The 22,545-nt window shown below is 40.5% G+C and overlaps 1 protein-coding gene across 2 annotated transcripts in view; it reads left to right on the top strand.

Annotated features, from left to right (window-relative positions):
- sugct (succinyl-CoA:glutarate-CoA transferase) overlaps positions 1 to 22,545 on the top strand; it is a 607,005-nt gene that overhangs the window by 261,155 nt on the left and 323,305 nt on the right. For both annotated transcript variants that reach the window (XM_041188972.1, XM_041188973.1), the window contains exon 12: positions 13,132 to 13,234. In XM_041188972.1, coding sequence (XP_041044906.1) covers positions 13,132 to 13,234 — 103 coding nt within the window. The remainder of the gene's footprint in view (positions 1 to 13,131; positions 13,235 to 22,545) is intronic.

The following is a 22,545-nucleotide window of genomic DNA, read 5'->3' as shown; positions in this document are numbered from 1 at the left end:
ATGTGTGATTAAGAGAGGGCGTTAGCTGGAATGTTGAGTTCCCAAGCTTCAAATCACCATCACATGCTGATTGGCAACATGATCTGTCAACCCTGATACTTCTGGCACAAGCTCATTGTGCACGCACGCGCTAAGACTCTCACCAATATAACGAACAGTGCAACTGTGTGTATGCAGGTGCCATTTTGGACCTCTAAGGGGCACCCGTAATATCTAAAACACGGGCACTATGTTGGCCTTTTGGTTCAGTAAACTAATAGGCTAGAGTGAGCACAGTATCCTAGAGTTGTGGTACTAGTGCTACCAAGTTCATAAAAACTCCACTGCTGTAAGAAAACTAATTTGTGAGCTGGCACCAGATTAGGAAAGTTGTCAAATTGTCATAAAAACATAACTGTGCACTAACTGGCACTTTTAACTGGTGTGGATCTACATGTAATTCCAATCCCATACTGTGTAGTTGACTGTTAATGCCCTTGAGGCAATAAATACTGCCTTGCCACTGACACCCAAGAACAAATGTAAAGAAGTATTAAATAAAAATAAATTCACAGATGCTCCATATCACAAAACTTAATTCGCTGGCAACAAACCTATGCATTATCCACTAAAGAGAACATATTAAGCCAACCCACCAAGGCCTTATCTTCATAATTAACAGACATGAAGTCCACCACTGTATCTTCTTCAAAAATTAAGTAGTCACATAATAAGCCTCATTAGGGCCACCTTATTTAAACTCCAGTAAGAGCTGCTGCCCTAAGTAGAGCACTGCAAATACTGAAGGCAAGTTTTATGCTGTAGTTACCAGTCTTGAGAATGCTTCATGACCAGTGGCTATGGCTGAAGCTGGAGTCAGGCTGGGACTGTAACCATCTTGCTTTGGAGGGAGTTCCACATACAGTTGAATATCCTTTATCCGTATTTCCAAAAACTGAACAAATCCAAAAATGAACATAAGTGGAACAGGTAAAAAGTAGGGTGTGTGAAGGTTGGCAAATGGAGGAACAACCTAATAATTGTAGACTATAGCTAGCCTAGGCTTAGGCTATTGTAATGTAGGTATACTGTATATACGGTACATCCAAAAATGGAAAATATCTGAATACCGAAACGCACTCAGCCCCAAGGATTTCAGATAAAGGATACACAACCTGTACTTGACCCAAGTTTCTCCCAGTTAGCTGTTTAAACTTTTAAAAGGAGAAAATTGCTGCTATCTCAACATTTAAATTAAGGCCAGGTAGGTTTACAAAGCCATTCAAAACATATTTGACATTATACTGGACTTAAAACCCATGTGGTATCAAATTGAGACCACAACAGCAATAACTTGCCCCTTTGACATCGAAAAAAGTCACAGGGCACTTCACAAGATAATTAGGCAAAAATTGACACTGACCCAAAGGGGGAGATACTTGGAGGGGTGACTAAAAACTTGGCTAATGAGTTATAAGAATGGCTAAGGAGGATCTTAAAGGAGGAGAGAGAGATGATGAGGTTGAATGAGGAAATCCTAGAACTTTGGGCCTTGACAACTGAAGCCACAGCCAACAATGGTGGAAGTGAGGGATGCACAGGAGGCCAGCCTTGGAGCAACGTAGAGTTCTCAAAGTGTTGTAGAGTTGCAAGAGGTTACAGAGAAGTGAGAGGTGGTGTTGTGGAGTGAGTTGGGCATGAGGATGAGATTTTTAAATTTGAGATATTGGGTGACCATGAAACAATGTACTCCAGCACTATGGGGTTAATGGGATGGTGTGAGCTAGGATAAGGATGGCAGAGTATTGGATGAAGTGAAGTTGTTGGAGGATGGAGGATGCCAGATTGGCCAGAAGAGAATTGGAATACCTGAGGCCAGAGATAACAGATGGATTGAGATGGGGCAGGGATAGGAGACGTTATGCAGTGGAGAGTAGGTGCTCTTTGTGCAGGAAAGAATATTGTCAACTCGGACAAGTGAGACCAGAGATTGTGAATAGTCTGAATCAAACTGAGACAGGGGCTGGGAAGTGGTGGCATTGTTGGCAGATGCACTGAGCCTGTGCCGGGGGCCAAGGGCAATGGCATCGTTCCTCTCAATATTTAACTGGAATAAATTGTGGATCATCCAGGATCAGCCACAAGAAAATAAGCACAGTTTCATCAGCTTCAGGAAACACTAAGTTTAAACCTGTGTTTCTATCTCCTTCCTCTAGTCACTTAATTTTTTTATTTTTCAAATATCCATCCATGTCCCTTTTAAAAACTATTACTGATTCTTCTACCATTTTCTATTCTGGCATCCCATGTTCTAGGAACTAGGTCATAAAGAATTTCCTCCTAATGTCTCCCCTAGTTTTTTTGCTGATGCTGTTAAATTTACGTCTAATAATTACTGAGTCACTGAACAGCAGATATAGATTTTCCTGATTTACCTCATCAAAATCTCACAGAAATTTGAACATCTCCATCATATCTCTTTTTAACCTACTTTGTTCTAATGATAAGAGCCACAGTTTACCCCGTAATGCCTCATATTAATGCATCTCCACTGTCACGACCTTAGTGAATTTCTTCCGCACCCTCTCTGTGACTTTGGCATCTTTTTGCTGAGCTTGATGAAAGCACTCTCAATTCTCAGCCAGATGGTCTTGAGTTCAAGCCTGTTTCCACAGACTAAAGCATGTAATCTAGGTGGATATTGAAGTGCAGTACTGAGGGACTCCTGCTTTGTCAGAGTTGCCGCCTTCTGGTGAGACATAAGTTGAGGCTTCATCTGCCTACTCACAATAGTGACTGCGCTTCAGTAGTATTTCATTGGATGTGATGTTGTGAAGTTGTAAAAAGAATTGTATAAATATATTACTTTTCCTTTCTTTCTATACCCCTAATACCATTAATGTCCTTTAGGGAAGGAAATCTGCCATCCTTACCTGCTCTGGGCTTACATGTGACTCCAGACCCACAGCAATGTGGCTGACTTTTAAATGCCTTCTGAACAAGGCAAATTAGAGAATGGCAATAAATGTTGGCCTAGCCAGCGATGCCCACATCCCATGAACGAATGAAAAAAAATTTATGTAGTCAACAGCTGGAAAACTATACACGGAAGCATTTAAGATGATAAAGTTTGATTGACTTTGTGCAGAGTGCACAGGTTATTGCAGGTTTTCAGCCACTGATTTTCAGTCCAGTTAACAGAAAATCAGGAACTGTAGGTACACAGTTTCCTGACGGGTACTCCCTGCAAGCACCACTACTTACTAGGAGCACCTGATGTACCTTTGAATCATCGTAATTCTAATCTGCATACCCCCTTTGTTTATACTTACCATCCTTGATGCCCAACATTTATATCCATCAACTACATGGCCCATTACCTCCGCCATGATGTTTCCTATCCATTCGGTATTCATTTATCAACTATAGTAAAAGAAAGGACACTTGCCTAATCCCTTTTAATAGTGAATTTAATTGTGTTGAGAGGCTCATTGACAAAAGGACCATTAGGGGCTTTCAAAATCTTAAAGTTCCTCAGCAAAGGGTAAGCCAATCTAGAAACCTAGTCAGCGTTTGCTAAATTGGGCAATGGATGGAGGACTTTGGAACCTTACTTGCCTCCTGTTCAAGTCTGCATCAGTCATGGTACATGCTGGATTTGGCAGAGCAAATCAAGCAGATCTTCGAAGAAATAAAAACAAAAAATTGCAGATGCTGGAAATCCAAAACAAAAACAGAATTACCTGGAAAAACTCAGCAGGTCTGGCAGCATCGGCGGAGAGGAAAAGAGTTGACATTTCGAGTCCTCATGACCCTTCAACAGAACTGAGTGAATATTAGGAGAGGGGTGAAATATAAGCTGGTTTAAGGTGGGGGGTGGGGGGGGGGGGTGGAGAGGTGGGGGTGGGTTGGTTGTAGGGACAAGCAAGCAGTGATAGGAGCTGCTCCTATCACTGCTTGCTTGTCCCTACAACCACACACCACCCCCCCACCGCCACCACCACCTTAAACCAGTTTATATTTCACCCCTCTCCTAATATTCACTCAGTTCTGTTGAAGGGTCATGAGGACTCGAAATGTCAACTCTTTTCTTCTCCGCCGATGCTGCCAGACCTGCTGAGTTTTTCCAGATCTTCAAAGAACTAGACCTCTGGAATTGCTTTGGCTACTTAGATTCACAGTATGAGGTTTGCAAGTTTTCAGGGCTACTAACATAGGTTATCTGCCCACATAAGGAATGACTTGTACATGGACAATGGCCGAGGAAAAATGCTGCATCCATCTTTTTGAACAAGTTAAAATATCTTGGCTAACAATAAAATAGGTACAAACCCAAGGAAAATCATGTAGCTTGGCCAGTTGTTTCTAAAGTGTCAATTTAACAGCAGCATTGAGTACACACTGATAATCACCCAGTTCAAACTTGCAGATTTAAATAAACATTACAGTTATGAAATCTGCAATCTCATAACAGCTATTGCTTTAATACTTCTGCTTCTGGGCTGTCATTGGGCACTGATTCTGAGGCGCCTTTAATCCTGCCTGCTATCCTGTAAAGTGCAGTTGGCAGAAATCTCTGGGGCTACAGAACATTTGCAGTATTCTGTGAATAATGCCAGGTCAGAACAACACGCTTAAACTGGTATCTCTGTTGGATAAAAAATCCACAGATAAGATGTCTTTAAAGACTAAAACTTGATGTCGATATTGTAGAGGGTCATCAAATGTTAAAACCATTAAGAAGTCCTGGAAAGAGAGGGAAGTATTTGTCAGCTCACTTTAGGTATAGTATGAGGGCACTGGCTTTGTACAGGAAATAAATAAATTAAACTGCTAACAAAATATTAACCACTCCCTTGTCACTGACGCCTTTTGCATTGTTAACCTCAGCATTGAGTAATTGACTCCAAATTAAATGTAATTGTTTGAGGAATTATTATTTGCATACCAAATTTCAGTGGATTGAAACTTGTTCTATTGTTATCCATCAAATTTTAAGGCTGCACAATAAAATCTGAAAATGCAGCTGGTTAAGTCAGTGTTTGAAACGAAAGAGCACAGGTTAACATTACATGTGGCATCCCCTTTTCATAGCCACTCCATTGTAAAATGGAGCCAGTTCAAAATGTAAAACCTTTGGAATCTTTTCTTTTCTTCCCAGAAAAAGAATTGAAATGTATTTTTTTAAGGAATTCGTATGTCAGTTTATATTCCCTATTAGATTGCTTAATATGAAAAAACACTCATCCTACTTGACCCAACCCAACAATTACAGCAATTGCTAGAGCAAAAGAATAGCACAATAATTTACGGTCCTTGAGCAGTAACTATACTTTGCTGTGCAAGAATATTTAATTTGAAGATGTGTTGAATATAAAGAATTAGATTAAATTCGGATGAATAGTTTACAGTTATACTGACTACATGGCAACAAGGAATAATGGTAGTGATATTGCCTGAACCTCAACTGATCTCATTATATTAATAATTATTTTGCATTTCACAAAGATTTCTGAATAAGAGCAGATGGGCTGGTTGTTTTTAACTAAAATGTCAGTAGATGGAATTGTGATCCTTAAGATTTAATGGGCTTCACCTCCCCTTGTTGGCAGTGGTACAGTTCTGGCAACTAATGAGCCATTTTAAAGCAAGTGCAAAATTGTTAATTTTAAGCCTCTCGTGTTAACACCACTTTAAATTATAATTTGGCCTGAAGCACTGGCTCATTGGTCATTATTTTTCTTGGGAAAGTTGAATGTGGACAACACTGAAAAAATAAAGGTTCTGAAATATTTCTGGGTTTTTTCTATGTTCACAATTGAACAGTAGTTTCATCTGTGCCTGAACTTGCCTAGATAAAGATAGCAATGTGATTAGGAAAAAATTGTAACCCTATGGAAAATGACTTCTCCGAATGAAATTGGGAGTAACTGACAGCTTGGCAGTGATTTTATTTTTGTCTTATCTAAGCAGATCTTGAAACACTAGCCTGCTGTGATGTTTACTGCCATGTCTGCTCTGTTCCACTATCAACTTCACAGCATCAGCACTAGGGGAGAGAATAGATGGAGTGCAGGATTAAATCTTCCTTTTTCATTGTTTCTCTATCAGGCTGTTTGTTTCTGAGTTTCTGGATCTAATTTTATCTCTCTTTATCTTGGTGTGCCGGGGACAATTTCAAAGCTTGTGGATGATATGAAACTTGGAAGCATTGTAAATTGTGAGGAGGACAGTGTAGAACTTCAAAATGACATGGACAAATCAGTGGAGTGGACGGATAGGTGGCAGATGAAGTTCAATGTGGAGAAGTGTGAGGTGATGCATTTTGGTAGGAAGAACACAGAGAGACAATATAAAATAAGGGGGTTCAGGAGCAGAGGGACCTGGGTGTATATGTGCACAGATCATTGAAGGTGGCAGGACAGGCGGAGAGAGCAGTTAATAAAGCATACAGTATACTGGGCTTTATCAATAGAGAATCAGGGTACAAGAGCAAGGAGGTTATGTAAGACACTAGTTAGATCTCAGCTGGAGTATTATGTACAGTTCAGAGCACAACACTGTAGGAAGGATGTGAATGCATTGGAGAGAGTGCAGAAGAGGCTCACAAGAATGATTCCAGGCATGAGAAACTTGAGCTTTGAAGATAGATTGTAGAGATTGGAACTGTTCTCCTTGGAGAGGAGAAGGCTAAGAGGAGATTTGATAGAGGTGTTCAAAATCATGAGGGGGTTGGATAGAGTAGATATGGGGAAACTGTTCCTGCTTGTTAAAGGATCGAGGATGAAGGGGCACAGATTTAAGGTGATTTGCAAAAGAAGCAAATGTGATGTGAGAAAAAACTTTTTCACTCAGTGAGTGGTTCAAATCTGGAATGCAGTGAAGTGGAGGCAGGTTCAATTGAGGCAATCAAGAGGGGATTGGATGATTATTTGAATAGAAATAATGGCCAGAAATTTCCTGTCAGCGATTTGGGGGAGGGGCTCACTTGCCGATGGGAAAATGACGCGGGATGACATCGGGAGCAATCCCCGACGTCATCCTAGTCCCGTTAAATTTTCAGGAAGTTGGGCGGACAGCGAAACCAGCTGTCCGCCCTCCGACCTGTGAATGGCCAATTGAGGTCATTGACAGGGTAATTAAAGTAATTAAAGGCCCTGACCATCCAACCTTAAGGCTGGTGGGCAGGCCAGGAGCCCCAGCGGGCTTCTGATAACACATGAAACCTCATCCATTGGCGGGAATGAGGTTTCATGTTCCTTTTTAAAAACTTTAATAAATGTAACGTGATATTTATTAACATGTCCCATCTCATGTGACATTGTCACATGAGGGGGACATATTAATAATCTTATTTCTCTATTTTTTAACTTTTGTACACTGTCAGTTATCTCCCTGAGACAGCACTTTGTCTCAGGGAGCAGTGCGCTATTTCTTGCGCATGCGCAAAAGAGCGCACTTTGACAGCTGGGGATTCCCTCCACCCCCTGCACAGGAAGTGGGCAGGCCTTAATTGGCCCGCCCACTCAAAATGGTGGCAGGGGTCGGCTGTCCACCCACCTCTGAGCTGGTGGGGCCCGCTCACCCACCAAGTGCAAAATTCTGCCCAATGGCCGGGACTTCCCCTGCCTGCTGGTGTCGGGCGTGTTCGGCAGTGTGAATGGACGATATGGCACAGTCGGTTTCACGATGGCGTGAAAGCAATTCGCGATTGTCTGCTTAGCCTGCTGATGGCGAGCCACATTCCCCATCATTGGACGTCAGGAGCCTCATTGTAATACATTAAGTTATAATTATTAGGCCTGCCCGCCATGATCGTCCCCTTCTGCTGGATCGTCTGTCCATGTCAGCGGTAAAACATGCCGACGTGTTTCACAATAGCACATAAGCGATGTGCACTTAGCAGGCTGCACTTCGGTCAGGACTTCAAGGCTCGTTTGCCAATCTTGCTTCGGTCTGCACTCGCAGTCATCAGTACCAGGCTTCACAGGCAGCAACAGACCACTTTTAGGGGGTCTCTACCTACTAGATCAGCCATATGTGGTTAGCTTTTCAGTGGCTGCAGGGTTAGGAATTGCTTGGTGAAGGAGGAGAAGTGGCCTCAGGCGAGGGAAGAGGCTGCAAGACGAGGACTGTGCTGGGGAAGGAGGGTATCCCAGGCTGTGTGTGGGGGCACATGCTGATCTGTGCAAGTGGCCTTAAGATGGTGATGAGTGAGGAGGCAGTCTCCAGAGGAGATGAGGCCAGATGGACACATGAGTGTATGTGATTGAGAATGGGTGATGATGTCCCTTGAGCTGGCAGTGAATGTGTGATGGGCTTGGGTGTGAGTTTAGAGTGATGAGACAGTTGCCATACCCTGGCTGCATGGATGAGATCATTCATCCTCTATCTGCATTGGATGGCCAACCTCTTCTGAGCAGCAATGGCACTGATCACCATTGCCATCGCCTACTAAACCGTGGTGGTAGTGTTTCTCCCCCTCCTGTGGCCAGAGCGGGGATAGAGGACATCTCAGTGGGCCTCCACAGCATCCAAAGGGCGCTCAAGGTCTGCAGTCTTCTTGCCTTTTGGGGCCATGTCGTCTTTGCTGCAGTCCTGGGCTCGAAACACTGGGTGCGGCTGTACTTTAGACATGGTTCCTGACGCAATGAAGCAGTGAGGTAACAGTGTGGCAAGCGAATCGGAGCTCACCCACCATGGAAACGGCATGTTCCCCGGGAATGTATAAATAATGTGGCGGGTTTGGGACGATATGGCATGGAAACCCTCCATCATGGCTGATGGGTAAAACGGCACTTTGTGCAAATCTGGGTTGATTCCAACCAATGTGCAGGATTATAGGGAAAAGGCAAGAGAATGGCATTAAGTCATAATGCGCATTTGGAGAGCCAGTGCAGACATAATAGGCCTCTACCTGCGTCATAACAATTCTGTGAAAGAGAAAGCCGGGGGCAGAAATTTCCCCCCCCATCGGGGGGGCTATGCAGGGGCAGGCGGGAACCCCGATCGGGTGCACACTGCCATTTTACTTGGGTGGGCCATTTAAGGCCCGCCCAGCGTGACGCACGCTGTGTGGTTTGGGGGGGGCTTCTCTGAGTTGGGGCCTGCGCGTGAGCCCGATGTCACCGTGTGTCATTTTATATGTCGGTGAGTGGGCCCCGCCCCCACTCACCGACAGGAAAATTCTTCCCAGGAAGCCTTTACATTATAAAGCAAATTAATACAATGGGCCAACTCGTAACAAAATTAACATTTTTGTCTATAGGTTAGCTTGATATGAGATCCTTTAATTCTGTCATGGTGCACAAGATGTTAAAATCCAGTTTCCAGAATAATTTTCCAGTACATTTTTGAAATGCTTTTTCACCAGTTTGTTGTTGTCTCGCAGGGAAGAAACAAGCAATTCAGCTCAAATATAAACATCTTGTTTAATTTTTTCAAATTGTTTTTTATCACCATCTTTTTTTCATTTTAGCAGATGGTATTTAAATTTAGTGGGTCATGGTTATTTTTTTTCTAAGTTATGGCAACGAAATGGGAGCATCTTTGAGAAAGTCCATAGAAACACAGAACCATAGAAATGTTATGGCGCAGGAAGAGGCCATTCAGCCCATCATGTCTGTGCCTGCCAAAAAAGAGGAAAGAAAGAATCTAGCTGCTCCAGCACCTGATCCGTAGCCTTGCAGGTTGCAGCACTTCAGGTGCCTATCCAGGTACTCTTTAAATGAGTTGAGCATTTTAACCTCAACCACCAACTTAGTCAGTGGATTCCACACACCCACCACTCTCTGGGTGAAAAAGTTTTTCCCCATGTCCCCTCTAATCTTTCTACCAATCACCTTAAATCTGTGTCCCTGGTAATTAACCCCTCAGCTAGGGAAACATGCCTACCCTATATAGGCCCCTTATAATTTTGTACATCTCAGTTAGGTCACCCCTCAGCTCTACTGTCCGAAGGAAAACAATCCTAGTCTATCGAATCTTTCTTCATAGCTGCAATTTTCAAGCCCTGGCAACATTCTTGTAAATCTCTTCTGCACTCTCTCCAGAGCAATTATGTCCTTCCTGTAATGTGGGGGCCAGAACTGTACACAAAATTCCAGCTATAGCCTAACCACCATTTATACAGTTCCATCACTACGTCTCTGTTTTTGTATTCAATACCTTGTCCAATAAAGGAAAGCATCCCATATGTTTTCTTTACCACCTTTATCCATCCATCCTGCCAGCTTCAGGGACCTCTGGATATGCACTCCAAGGTCTCTCACTTCCTCAACTCATCTCAATATCCTCCTGTTTATTGAGTATTCCCTTGTTTTATTTTCCCTCCGCAAATGCATTACCTCACACTTTTCCAGATTGAATTCCATTTGCTACTTTTCTGCCCACTCGACCAATTGATATCATTCTGAAGACAACAACTATGATCTTCACAATCAACTACATGGGCAATTTTTGTGTCATCTGCAAATTTCTCAATCATGCCTCCCACATTTAAGTCCAAATTATTAATATATATGACAAACAACAAGGGCCCCAACACTGAACCCTGTGGAACGCAACTGGAAACCGCTTTCCATCTGCAAAAACATCCATCAACCATTACCCTTTGCTTCTTGTCGCTGAACCAATTTTGAATCCAATTCACCACCTACTTCCATATCCCGTAGGATCTCATTTTTCTGACCAGTCTGCCTTGTGGGACCTTGTCAAATGTCTTACTAAAATCCATGTAGACAACATCCACTGCACTACCCTCATCAATCCTCCTTGTTACTTCCTCAAAAAATTGATTAAGTTAGAAAGACACAATCTTCCCCTAACAAAACCATGCTGACTGTCCCTGATCAATCTGTGCTTTTCTAAGTGACATTTTATCCTGTGTCTCAGAATTGATTTCAATAATTTGCCCACCGCTGAAGTCAGACTGACTGGCCTGTAACTTTCTGGCCTATCCCTCACATCCTTTTTAATTAATAGTACAACGTTCACAGACCTCCAAAATTCTGGTACCTCGCCTGTATCTAGTGAAGATTGGAAAATGATTGTGAGAGCATCCGCTATTTCTTCCCTGGCTTCCTTTAACAGACACACAATCCCTCCGGCCCTGGAGACTTATCCACTTTCAAGGATGTTAAACCCTCCAGTACTTCCTCCCTCATGCTTATTGCATCTAACATTTCACACTGCTCCTCTTTAACTAGAATGTCTGCATCATCCCTCTCCTTAGTGAAGACAGAGACCCTGACCATAGTCAGGCTATCTAGCTTCTATAAAAAGTGAGAGCAAGGAAAAAACCACTGCAAAGGAAAAAATTGCATTGTAGTTATGAGCTATTTATTATTGTTCAACAATAAACATAATTTAATTACACCAAGTCTACAAAACAGAAACAGGTCATTCGGTCCAAAATGATTAGTGCTCCACATTAGTCACCTCCCATCCTTCTTCATTTAACCCTATCAGCATACGCTTCTATTCTTTTCTCCCTCACATGCTTCCCTAGCTGTCTTTTAAATGTTTGCTTCAACTATTCCTTAGCAGCATGCTCCACATCCTTACCACTCTTTTGGTAAGGATGTTCTTCCTGAATTCTCTACTGGATTTATTAGTGACTTTTATTTTTGTGGCCCCTAGTTTTTGAACCCCCTATAATTTGAAACATCTCTTTGCCTACGCTATTGAACCCTGCAACATTTCAATAAAGATCTCTATCGTCACCTCTTTTGTAGAGAAAATAAATCACCATCTTGTTCAGTCTTCCCTGATCATTATAACCCTGATATTACCCTTAGGAACAAGCAAAGCTTAATAACTAATATAGATGATACATTGTGTTAGGTTTATTATTTACTTATTCTGCTTTTGTTAATATATTTCGTTTACAAAATTCATTATAGTGCTACTTTACCACTTTCTGAAAATGAGAAAAATTATATGGGCACGTGATTAAATCAGTAGCTGATGTAAATTGGAAAGTGTTTCCTATCAGTTCCCTGAAGGCAATAACACCTGAAGTTAAAAAGAATAAAGAAACTCAAAAATACAACACCTCTATTATGTGTAACAATTGAGCGGCCGCTTGGTAAAAGTGGATATTGGCAGCTAAATGAACACTTACAAAGTTTTATCTTCCATAAGCAATAGGCATGAGAATGAATGCAAAGTACAAAGATTGAATGTAATCTTTTATGGACTGTGAAGTTGAATTATGTTGGAGAGGCAGAGGTCAAAGCAGACGGCCTGTGCAATAAGATGGCATCTTATGCAAGGTTTTGTTCTACGAAGATTCTGTCAGATGGTTGGATTGAGGATCATAGAAATGTACAGCACAGAAGGAGGCTTTTCAGCTCATTAGGCCTGTCCCAGTTCTTTGAAGAGCTACTCAATTAGTTCCACTTCCTTGCTTTTTCGCCATAGCCCTCAATTTTTTTTCCTTTTCAAGTATATATCGAATTTGATTTTGAAAATTACTGTTGAATCTGATTCCATCACCCTTTCATGCAATGCATTGCAGATTATAACAACTCACTGTGTAAAAATATCATCCCTAATTCCCCCTTTCTTTGCTAATTATCTCAAATCTGTGTCCTCCAGTTATCAACTGTCCTGTCAAGATAATGGATGTTCCACTGCACCGCAAAATGCCTGTTTCCTATACTGCCCTGAGATTTATAACTCCCCAACCCTCTTTTAGAAAGTACTTTATAATATCAAAGTATTTTTCTTATCATTTACACAGCCTCTAGTTACAAAGGCCTAAGTACAGCTGCAGAATTTCTCTCAAAACCAATATGAATTTGAATTCCTTCCCTCCAGCTTAGAAAATCTGTTGTGTTTCACTTCAAATCAGAATATTTATCTTCGGAATAACATTTTGAAAGATAAAATTAAGCAGCTTCACAAAAGTATTTAAGTTCCTGTGGACAATCTATTTGTGCTTGCATTGTAAAATTATGGTCCCATTCAAATTAAGGAAACATCTGATCTGGAGAATATCATCTCTCACAGCCCCAGGGCAGAGTTTAGTTTTGCAAAGAAATGTGTATCTTTGTTTTATTGCTGGCTACTGCAAATTAAGTGATATACTGCTGTACAGTTTCAAAATCAGCACATCATGTCTAAACCACAGAATTCTTCTTTGCTTAGATTTCGAGACAAGACAACACAAAACTGGTTGGAACTGTTTGAAGGTAGTGGTGTACCATATGGTCCAATAAACAGCATTCAACAAGCATTCTCTGAACCTCAGGTCAGTTCTTTGCTTTATCTTACATAACAAACTAGAAAATGGAACTGAAAGGAACATCAGCTGGATGGAAAATCTCCTTACTTTGATGTGGGTTTCATCAGTTTCCCAGTTTATTATTTAGAAAGAAACAAATAGCAATGCCCTGCATACTTAATCTATAAAAAAACTGATCACTTGCAAAGTGCTCAATGGCTGTTGACCAGGAATTGTACAACACTTAGTTTGTTAATAGGTGTATTGACCAGGTGAGAAATGTCAACCAAAAGGCCTAAAACCAAAAACTGTTTGCAAGCAAAATACCACATACTTGGAGCAAGAAGATTTTGAAAGATACAGTAACCCATGTCGCTTGTTGTATCTCTAATAGCCAAATGAGCCTGTAAAATTATTGATTGGTCCATGCAGATCTCCGCGAGACACAAGTTTGTCATGTTGGATTTTGTGACAATTCCTGGAAACAAAATCCGACTTAAGCAAAATTGTCCCTAATCAAAAATAGTTAACTGTAAAAGCAAAATACTGTTGATGCTGGAAGTCAGAAACAAAAACAGAAAATGCTGCAAATATTCAGCAGGTTAGATAGCCTCTGGGGAGAGAGAAACATTGTTAATGTTTCAACTCGCTGAAAGCTTATCAACTTCAAGTGTTGACTGTTTTCTCTCCCCACAGATGCTGCCTAACTTGCTGAGTATTTTCCAGCATGTTTTTATTTAATTAAATAATGTGATGCACCCAATGCAGTTCATGCTGTATTTCTCATGTTATTTAATTACTAGCTGAGCTCCAATAACATTGGTCTCAGTAATCTAGGGTTTAGTTGTCATGCTTAGTGTGTTGCCATTCTGACTTTGAGATTGCAGCATTTAAGTATTGCAATAGCTTTGTATGCTGATGAGAGAAATATCTGGGGCACTATGCAGTTCTAGTTACCTAAACATAGGCTGGATATCTTGTGTGTGAGAGATCACTTAAGCAAGCAATAAAGATTAGTCCAGATATAAAGAAAGATTAAGAAACTTGAGCTGGTTTTCTTTGAAGAAGAACTATTTATGTTTTTAAAATTTTGAAGGGGACTAACGCAACTGTTCATTGTGATAAAGTATTCAAATATCAAGGAACACAAATTAAATATTATTAAGTTAGGCCTAAGAAGAAAAGTGCTTAGTGACTTAACAAGTTGTGTAAGAAGTTTCCAGGCAAGATCATTGAAGCTGACCTAGTTAATGGGGCCGGGTTACAATTGGATATATTACTGTACTGAATAGAGAAGGGATTGAGGGATATAATATGAAGATGAATAGGTGAGGTTGATCTGTGAAAAAGAAACAGACTTGTTTCAATGGGCCTGAATTTAACTTGTGTAAGTGAATGAGATTTGGGTGAGTTAAGATTAGGCCCATTGTGTTTAAAGGCGTTCTTCTTGTTCCAACAGTTGTTATGTAGCTTATTGATGAGATTACCATCACCATTGTTATTAAAAACTGGTATAAAATGTTGGGATTAACATTAACATCCATTTCTGCAGCCTACTTCTCTAAGTTTGAATATTTTTGTTTGTAAACTGCATTAAAAATTTTATTTTTGAAACATTACTAAGCCAAATGTACTGAGAAGTTGAATTTAAAATAAGTCAGTTGCCAATATCCATGATCACGGACCTTTGTTAGTTCCTCTGCTGTACACAATTTGGCCATTGTGATGTTGCATTGGACCACAGTGAACAAAGATCTTTAACAAATATGCAAACAGAAAAAAATGAAAATATATTAAAATAAACCATAATTTGTTTTAAATGTTTAATTTTTAAAGGCAGCACTAAAAAAGATGTTCCTTGTTTAATACTCACAACCTACTCAGTTTCCTTATAGCAGTTCAATGATAGAGATCTATGAAGTTTATCTGTTCAATTTTGTCATTCAGACTTTTACTTGGCAAGCATATGGTATGACAGATGTTGTAGAGTTCAGGATCTTACATCTTCCATACTCTGTTGAACCAGCACTCTTGTGGTTTTTGATTTAATCAGAATCTTTTGGTTCCATTTCAGCCTTATGAGCTCTTCCAGGGCACCCATTGTGCTAAAAATAGAAAGTTCACAGTGGCTGTCAACTGTCACCAAGAAACCCAACCCAATATTCTTTGTTTCAATTTATTTTTCCTTCAGTAAATGATTACTTTATCTCTAATTGCCTACCATGAAAGTCTATACTCTGTATAATATTGAATGACTGATATTATTTGCTAATGACTTACAGGAATCCAACAAACAATGGAAAATTAAGACTCATGTTTTGAAATGTCACTAACGAGGTTTATTACACTCTAATGGATGAAGCCATATAAAAATTAAATATGGTTTCTCGTTGATAATTCCACACCTAGCAATTTAGAAATCATAGTTAGTTGATGTGGCACAAACAAACCATGTGATTATCGTTCTCCTCCAGCTACCACCTGTCATTTCCCTTTCACGAGGCTACCCATCCCATCCACGGGTCTACTTGCCCCCTCTGCGGGATCATATTCTTCTATTCTTCATATTGCCAGTTACCTAAGATCAGCACTTTTCCCGTGTATCTTTCTATTTGGTCACTTTTTCAATGAAACTTTCATGCCCATGCTAGATGTAAACATAGGCTGGAATCTTCTGCCTCTGCAGGAGGCAAGGAAGGAGGTGACAGGCCTGATAATTTGGTGTATTGGTGTTGGGACCGATACCCGACGTCTTCCTGCCTCCACTGGAAGTAAGTTCTGGGTAGGAAGGCCCATGGTCGACCTTCCCCCTCCGCCCCTGCTTGAGTCTCTTAAGTGGCCAATTAACAACCATTTAAGGGCCTTCTCCTGCTTTCTCTGCATTTTTGTGTCTGAAATTGAAGATGGTTGATGAGAAGAAACCAGCTCCCATGAAGGGAGCCAAGAAAGCCTTAAAGAAACTGGCAGCAAGAGGCGTCGAAGGTTGAGGAAGGAGAGTTACTCCATCTACATCTACAAGATGATGAAGCATGTTCAGCCCAACATCGGCATTTAGGGACAAAGGCGGTGACCAAGTACACCACCTCCAAATGAAACTCCACAATGGACTGAAAAACACATTTTTCGCTGCTCCAGGCAGGCCTGCCGACATGCTGCTTGCATGACCAGTTAAACTGTGCGGGCTACATGTCAGCTGGAGGAGGGGGGGAGGAGGGTGGTCTCTTGAGCTGCACTAATCTGTGCATGGTCTAGAGCAGGGGCAGGGGACAGATGCTGTGATAAAGAATCTGACCAGTTTTGAGGGGAGATAAAACAAATTTGCATTCCATCCAGCACGAGTGCACAAAAATTATTCGTGAAGAAAAGCTATTATCAGTAGGAAAAAATATTGAAACTCAGAGGGATTGACTAACCACTTTAACTTGTACAAGTGAGGTTCCTGACCTATGCACATGAAGTTTATCCCACTCTTGGCAGATTGCAAACAGCAATTAATGAAACCTTTCAATATATAAATTGAAGTACTCCCACAAAACAGATTATTAAACTTCAACAGGACAAACAAGTGACAGATGGAATTTGATATAGAGAACTGTGAAGTGATGCATTTTGGAAAAAGGAATAGGGAGCAATGTACCCTCTATTTTTTCCATCCATGTGCAGAATGAATTTTGTTATGTGCACCAATATCAAGGTAATGTGTGGATGCACGTAAAACAAAAAACAAAAATAAAAAAACCTAAATGTAACATACATTTTTAAAAGGTTACCATTGGTATGAAAGAAGAAGAAAGAATACCACCCCTGGCCATAGACACGGTAACATGCTAGTCCCCAAATTACCAGATTTACCCAAATTCAATTTTAAATTTACCTCATGGTGGCATTTGAACTTGTGACCTCTAGGTTTTAAGTTCAGTACCATAACCAGAACACTACCATATAGGAGAGAAGCATTTGTTAGTTTTTATATTGTAGTTTGTACTTTAGTCATCTGACAGAAAAAAAGTTGAATTGGTAGCAATGGATCAAGACAAGGATTTTTGTTTGAATTTGACAAGATCAGTAAAGAAAGAGTTAAATCCTTTTGAATTGATAGGAAATGTGGAAAAGGCAACTTTTATTTGAGGAAAATAATTCAGTCATTTCTTCACATCAACAGTAATCAGGCAGAGGTAAAATTGTCTCTGAATTTGGAGAGAGGTTGGATCTTGTGAACTGGAGGGCGAAGGTCAGAGGGGCACATTACCCCAGTAAATCAAGTGAAACTTGAAGGGGAAACTACATCTGGGAACTGGGAGAGTGTTGTGGTGAGGAGAGAATGGAATCCCAGGAGGAGGAATGACTGTTGAGGTACTTTTTGGGGAAGTAGTGGCATTTATTCCACTTACAGATTTTGTTAAGATTAAAAATCTATGAGTTGTGAAGTAATAAACTGGTTTACCATTTTTTAAAGTAAACTGTCACAATGCAAGCAAAAGTAAATTGAGGAGATGTAGTATTTGGAAGTATGCACAGTATAAAATGTCCCCTGAGATAACCTCACAAGAACTTTTGCATTATTATTTGGTGATCTGGGCTAAGAATCCAAAACTTTCCACAGACTCCCTTGAAATGCCCTTGTGTTTTTGATGCATTGAATGTCTATGGGATCAGTCTTTCTGTAATAATTCTACAAAATCAGCTGCAGCAGGATGACTAGATCAGTGACATTAACTAACCCAAAAATCCTCTTACTAATTTTTAATAATTTACTAACTGTTAATTTATAACCTTAAAACTTTTTTTAATTCATCCACGGGATGTGGGCATCACTGGCCAGACCAGCATTTATTGTCCATCCTTAAATGCCCTTGAGAAGGTGGTGGTGGTGAACTGTCTTGAACTACTGCAGTCCATGTGGTGCATGTACACCCACAGTGCTGTTAGGGAGGCATTTCCAGGATTTTGACCCAGCGACCGTGAAGTAACAGTGATATATTTCCAAGTCAGGATGGTGAGTGGCTTGGAGAGGAACTTCCAGGTGGTGGTATTCCCATGCATCTGCTGTCCTTGTCCTTCTAGATGGTAGCAGCCGTGTGTTTGGAGGGTGCTGTCTAAGGAGCCTTGGTGAGTTGCTGCAGCGCATCTTGTAGAGATCTTGATGCTATTTTGCGTCAATGGTAGAGGGAGTGAATGTTTGTGAATGAGGTGCTCCCTACTGTAAAGAACATACCTTTTTATTTCTGTTGGATTGTGGATTAAAATTACAATGGCTGCAGTTTGAAGGACATGTCTACTGGAACAGTGTGAGGGATATACACAGTGTTGCTGTCCTGGAACAAAGTGTGTTGTGAAAGACAGGATGGTGCTAAAGAGGAGTCTGGTAGTGTGAGGGATATATACAATGTTGCTATCCTGGAAAAGAGTGTGCTGTGAAAGACAGGATGGTGCTAAGGAGGAGTCTGGTCTAATGGGGAACTACCTGGCAACAACGTTTTAATTGGCTCCTGGCCAAGTGACCATGATTTGTGTGAGAGCAGTGCAGCAGAATAGCTCCTAGCCTGAAAGGAAAAAGACCTAAACCTCTCTCTCCTGTGTGTGTGTAAGATTCCAGTAATTCTACAATAATAGCTAGCTGGCTTTTTCTCCTCAAATGTCTATAACTTTCTTTCTCTTTCTGAAAACCCCTTTCAAGAGGCAAAGGGGAAAATCACTGTTAGAGACATTGAAAGGCAAGTGCTCAACTAGTGAGCTAAAGACTTAAAAGTGCTGGAAGACCACCTCATGTGGTCATGAGAACTGAAAGGAATTTGGAAGCCATCGATCAAAATCAACCCATCGAATCTTGTACTCCAGAATTGGTGCTATTGAACTGTTTTATCCCAGCCTTAAAACCCTTGTTTTTGTGTGTCTTATGTGTCCTGTATGTGTGTGTATATGGATTTAAGAAGGGGTAGAGTTTAGGTTATAGAGTTAGAAATTAGCAGTTCATATTTATTTCTTTAGCTACTGGTTAAAGACAATTTGTTCAATAAACAGTTATTTACTTATTAAGTTTACGAACCCAGTGCTTATATTCTGTTACCCTAAATTAAACAATTAGGTGGGTTGATCAAACTTTTTCACATTTGTCGTGGCTTGGGGAGCAATGGGTCTTGATATTGCAGTGCACTATCCCCAGTGAGTCATAACACTACATACTTTTAGGCTGTGGTAGGTGAATAGAGTGGTAGGTGATTAGGTGGATGAGATGGTAGGTGGGTCTAGGGTTAGTGTGGTTGGGAAAGATATTCAGGTTGGGATGTGGTCGTGGGGTAGTTGGGTAGGATCGGAGTATAGTTGGTTTGGGCCGGGGGTAGTCAGGAGGTCAAAAGGAGTAGTCGGGGTGTCGGGTGGTAATTGTGAATGATTGGGGGGTTAGTTCTGTAGTTACCCAGGAGCTAGACTAGGTTTTTTTCAGCCTAACATTTTGTGGGTCACTATCTAGGGAAGTATCATGGAACTGTTTGAAGTCTCAGAGTCGGTGACATCCGTGGAGGGTCCCGGAGAGCAGGGGAATTACCCATCGGGGGTTCAAGCTTCACAGGCAATTCCCATGGAGGTCAGCACATTGGGACTTTTTCCTTTCATCCAGTCTCCAATGAACCGGAGACCAGAAGTTCTGGGCAAATAATGTAAAAGCTTAAATTTAAAGGAATGCGTTTTGAGAAGCAGCAAAACCCTTTAAAAACTCTTGGATGTTCACACTGAGTGGGCAAGTGGTGGGGGAATGGGAAGCGAGTCACTGAAGGGTCACATTTTCCCCACAATCCCCTGAAAGCTGTCCTGAAAGCATCTTTTAATTGTTAGTGACCCCTTTATTTATCACACCACGCCATCCCACCCACCAATCCAAAAGGAAAGTAGAATTCATGAGAACAAGAAGCAGACAAGCACATAGACAGAAGCAAAGAGGAGAGCTATGCAGAATAAAAGCTAATCAGAAGAGAAAATACCTAGAGAGAAACAGCAAAGACAAGCAAGAAAGTGACCACGTTCTCTGATTGACTGTGCACAATGGAGATTGATTAATTGTTTAAAAAGTTTATTGACTTGGATTATGCATTTACTGAGATGTGTGAACAATTGAAAACTCTAAAAGTACAGCAAAAATTGAGTGTCATGCATTTTCAATAAAAGGATAAGTTAGATCGTTGTGCTTAACATCAAGCTGATGTTTAAACTGATTTAGTGTTATTTTGGTACTTTCAAGCCAGAATAGAGCAATTGTTCTCTATATATTGGCTGTTTGGCTTGTGTTTTCTGATTTGTTTGTCCACTTTTGGAAAATTGGCAACATAATGAACAATTTACTATCACTCTTAAACAAGTGCTTTTGCATGTTCTGCTACTTTAAGATGTATACAGTGCAATGTCAAGGTCGGTTGGAAAGAAATTGTTTGTAATTTAAACCTTAAATAGTGTTGGAAAACACTAATGGCAATATAATAGTTCAGCAGCAACATTTAAAAAAAACCTAGTGAAGTAAAATCTAGGCACAATAGTCCATGTTTCAGACAATATAATAAACAATCAAAGACCTGCGTTTCATGCAAAGTTTCATGGCTGTAACCCAGGATCAACAACCTCAGATTGAGTGGCGATCCCTTGTTTACACTGTGAGCTTTCAGCCACAGCTGAAGTGTATTTTATTATGCACGTGTTCATGTTGGAAGACTTTGTATAAGCTTATGCCAGGTGCTACTTACGCTGCATTTACTAATTACATTTCCAAATTAAATAAAAGATGAGCTCTTTACCTCAAATTAACAGTTCTGATCACTGACTCCCCTGTGAGGTGAGAGGTTTGACAAAACAAGCTTTATGCAGCACACACCCTTCTTGCTCTGAAATGGCACAGGTGTGAAAACTACCTCACACAAGTGTTTCTCTAACTGGTAGCACAGCATCACAGGAGGTTCTTAGGGGATGTCTGCATGTAATAGCCAAACTTTCTGGAGGACAGAGAACATGAACCTACCTAATGGCGGGTTAACAAAAGATGGACGTTGATGGACTGGTACCACATTGATGGCTGGACTAGCTCAATTACCCAATGAAGATATGTTCAAAGAAGCAAAAACAAATTTGTGGAAAAGTTAGAAATAACAACATTTAGACTATAATGTAGTTTCTGTATTGTCAGTTATTAAGTTTTCTGTGTTTTTTTTTCTCTTAATGTTGCCTTTTTCTGTCATTATTCCGTTTACCCATGGATTTTTTTTCTGGCAAAGGTTTACCCCAATTATTCCTAGTTTTGTGTAGATTTGACCAAAGAAAAAAGCATTTTTTTCCTTTGCAGCTGTCATCTGCCCATGTATAAATATTTGAAGTTTCTTATATTACAGCTCAAATTTTGCGGCAAATGGTACCAATACGTTGATGCAATCCTCTGCCACATCTAGAATCTGAGTTTGAATTCAATCCAGACAATTTGAATGAAAACCTTTCTTTTGAAAGCCTTTTAACGATCTTTAGTGAAATATGTGAGCTGTCTTAATTCAGTTTGTAGAAAACATGGGGTGAAATTGGTCTTGGGGGTAGTGCAGTTAAAGGCAATGGTAAATTTGCCACCCGATTACACCTCGCACTATTTTACAGAACAGAACCAACAGTCACTTAGGAAAATCAGGCAAATGAATTAAGAAAAGCCAGCATTGATTTGTTAAGGGCAAATTGTGTATAGCTAACTTGCTTGGGATTTTTTGATGAGATAACAGAGAGGGTTGATGAGAGTAATGTTTTTGATGTGGTGTATGTGAACTTCCAAAAGGCATTTGATAAAGTGTACATAACAGGCTCGTCAGCAAAGCTAGAGCTTATAGAATAAAGGGGCCAGTAGCAGTACAGATACTTAATTAGCTGAGTGATAGAAAACAGAGAGTAGTGGTGAAGTTTTTTTCAGACTGGAGGAAGGATTTGCAGATGACACAAAACTTGAAAGTATTATGAACTGAGAGGAGAGTAGGACATAAAATGGTGAAATGGGCCGATGGAACTTAATGCAGAGAAGGGTGAAGTGATTCATTTTTCCAGGATGAACAAGGAGAGGCAATATAAAATAAAGGGTACAATTCTAAAGTGGGTGCAGGAGCAGAGGAGCTTATGTGCACAAATCATTGAAGGTGGCAGAACAGGTTGAAAAAGCAGTTGATAAAGCATATGGGATCCTGGGCTTTATAAACAGGGGCATTGGGTACAAAAAAACCAGTTATGATAAATCTGTATAAAACACTGGTTCGGCCTCAACTGGAGTATTGTGTATAACTCTGGAACACCGCACTATAGGAAAGATGTGAAGGCGTTAGATAAGGTGC

Source organism: Carcharodon carcharias, chromosome 6 (genome assembly GCF_017639515.1).
Source record: "Carcharodon carcharias isolate sCarCar2 chromosome 6, sCarCar2.pri, whole genome shotgun sequence".
NCBI classification, from domain to species: Eukaryota; Metazoa; Chordata; class Chondrichthyes; order Lamniformes; family Lamnidae; genus Carcharodon; species Carcharodon carcharias.
This window is presented reverse-complemented; position numbering and strand designations above follow the sequence as displayed.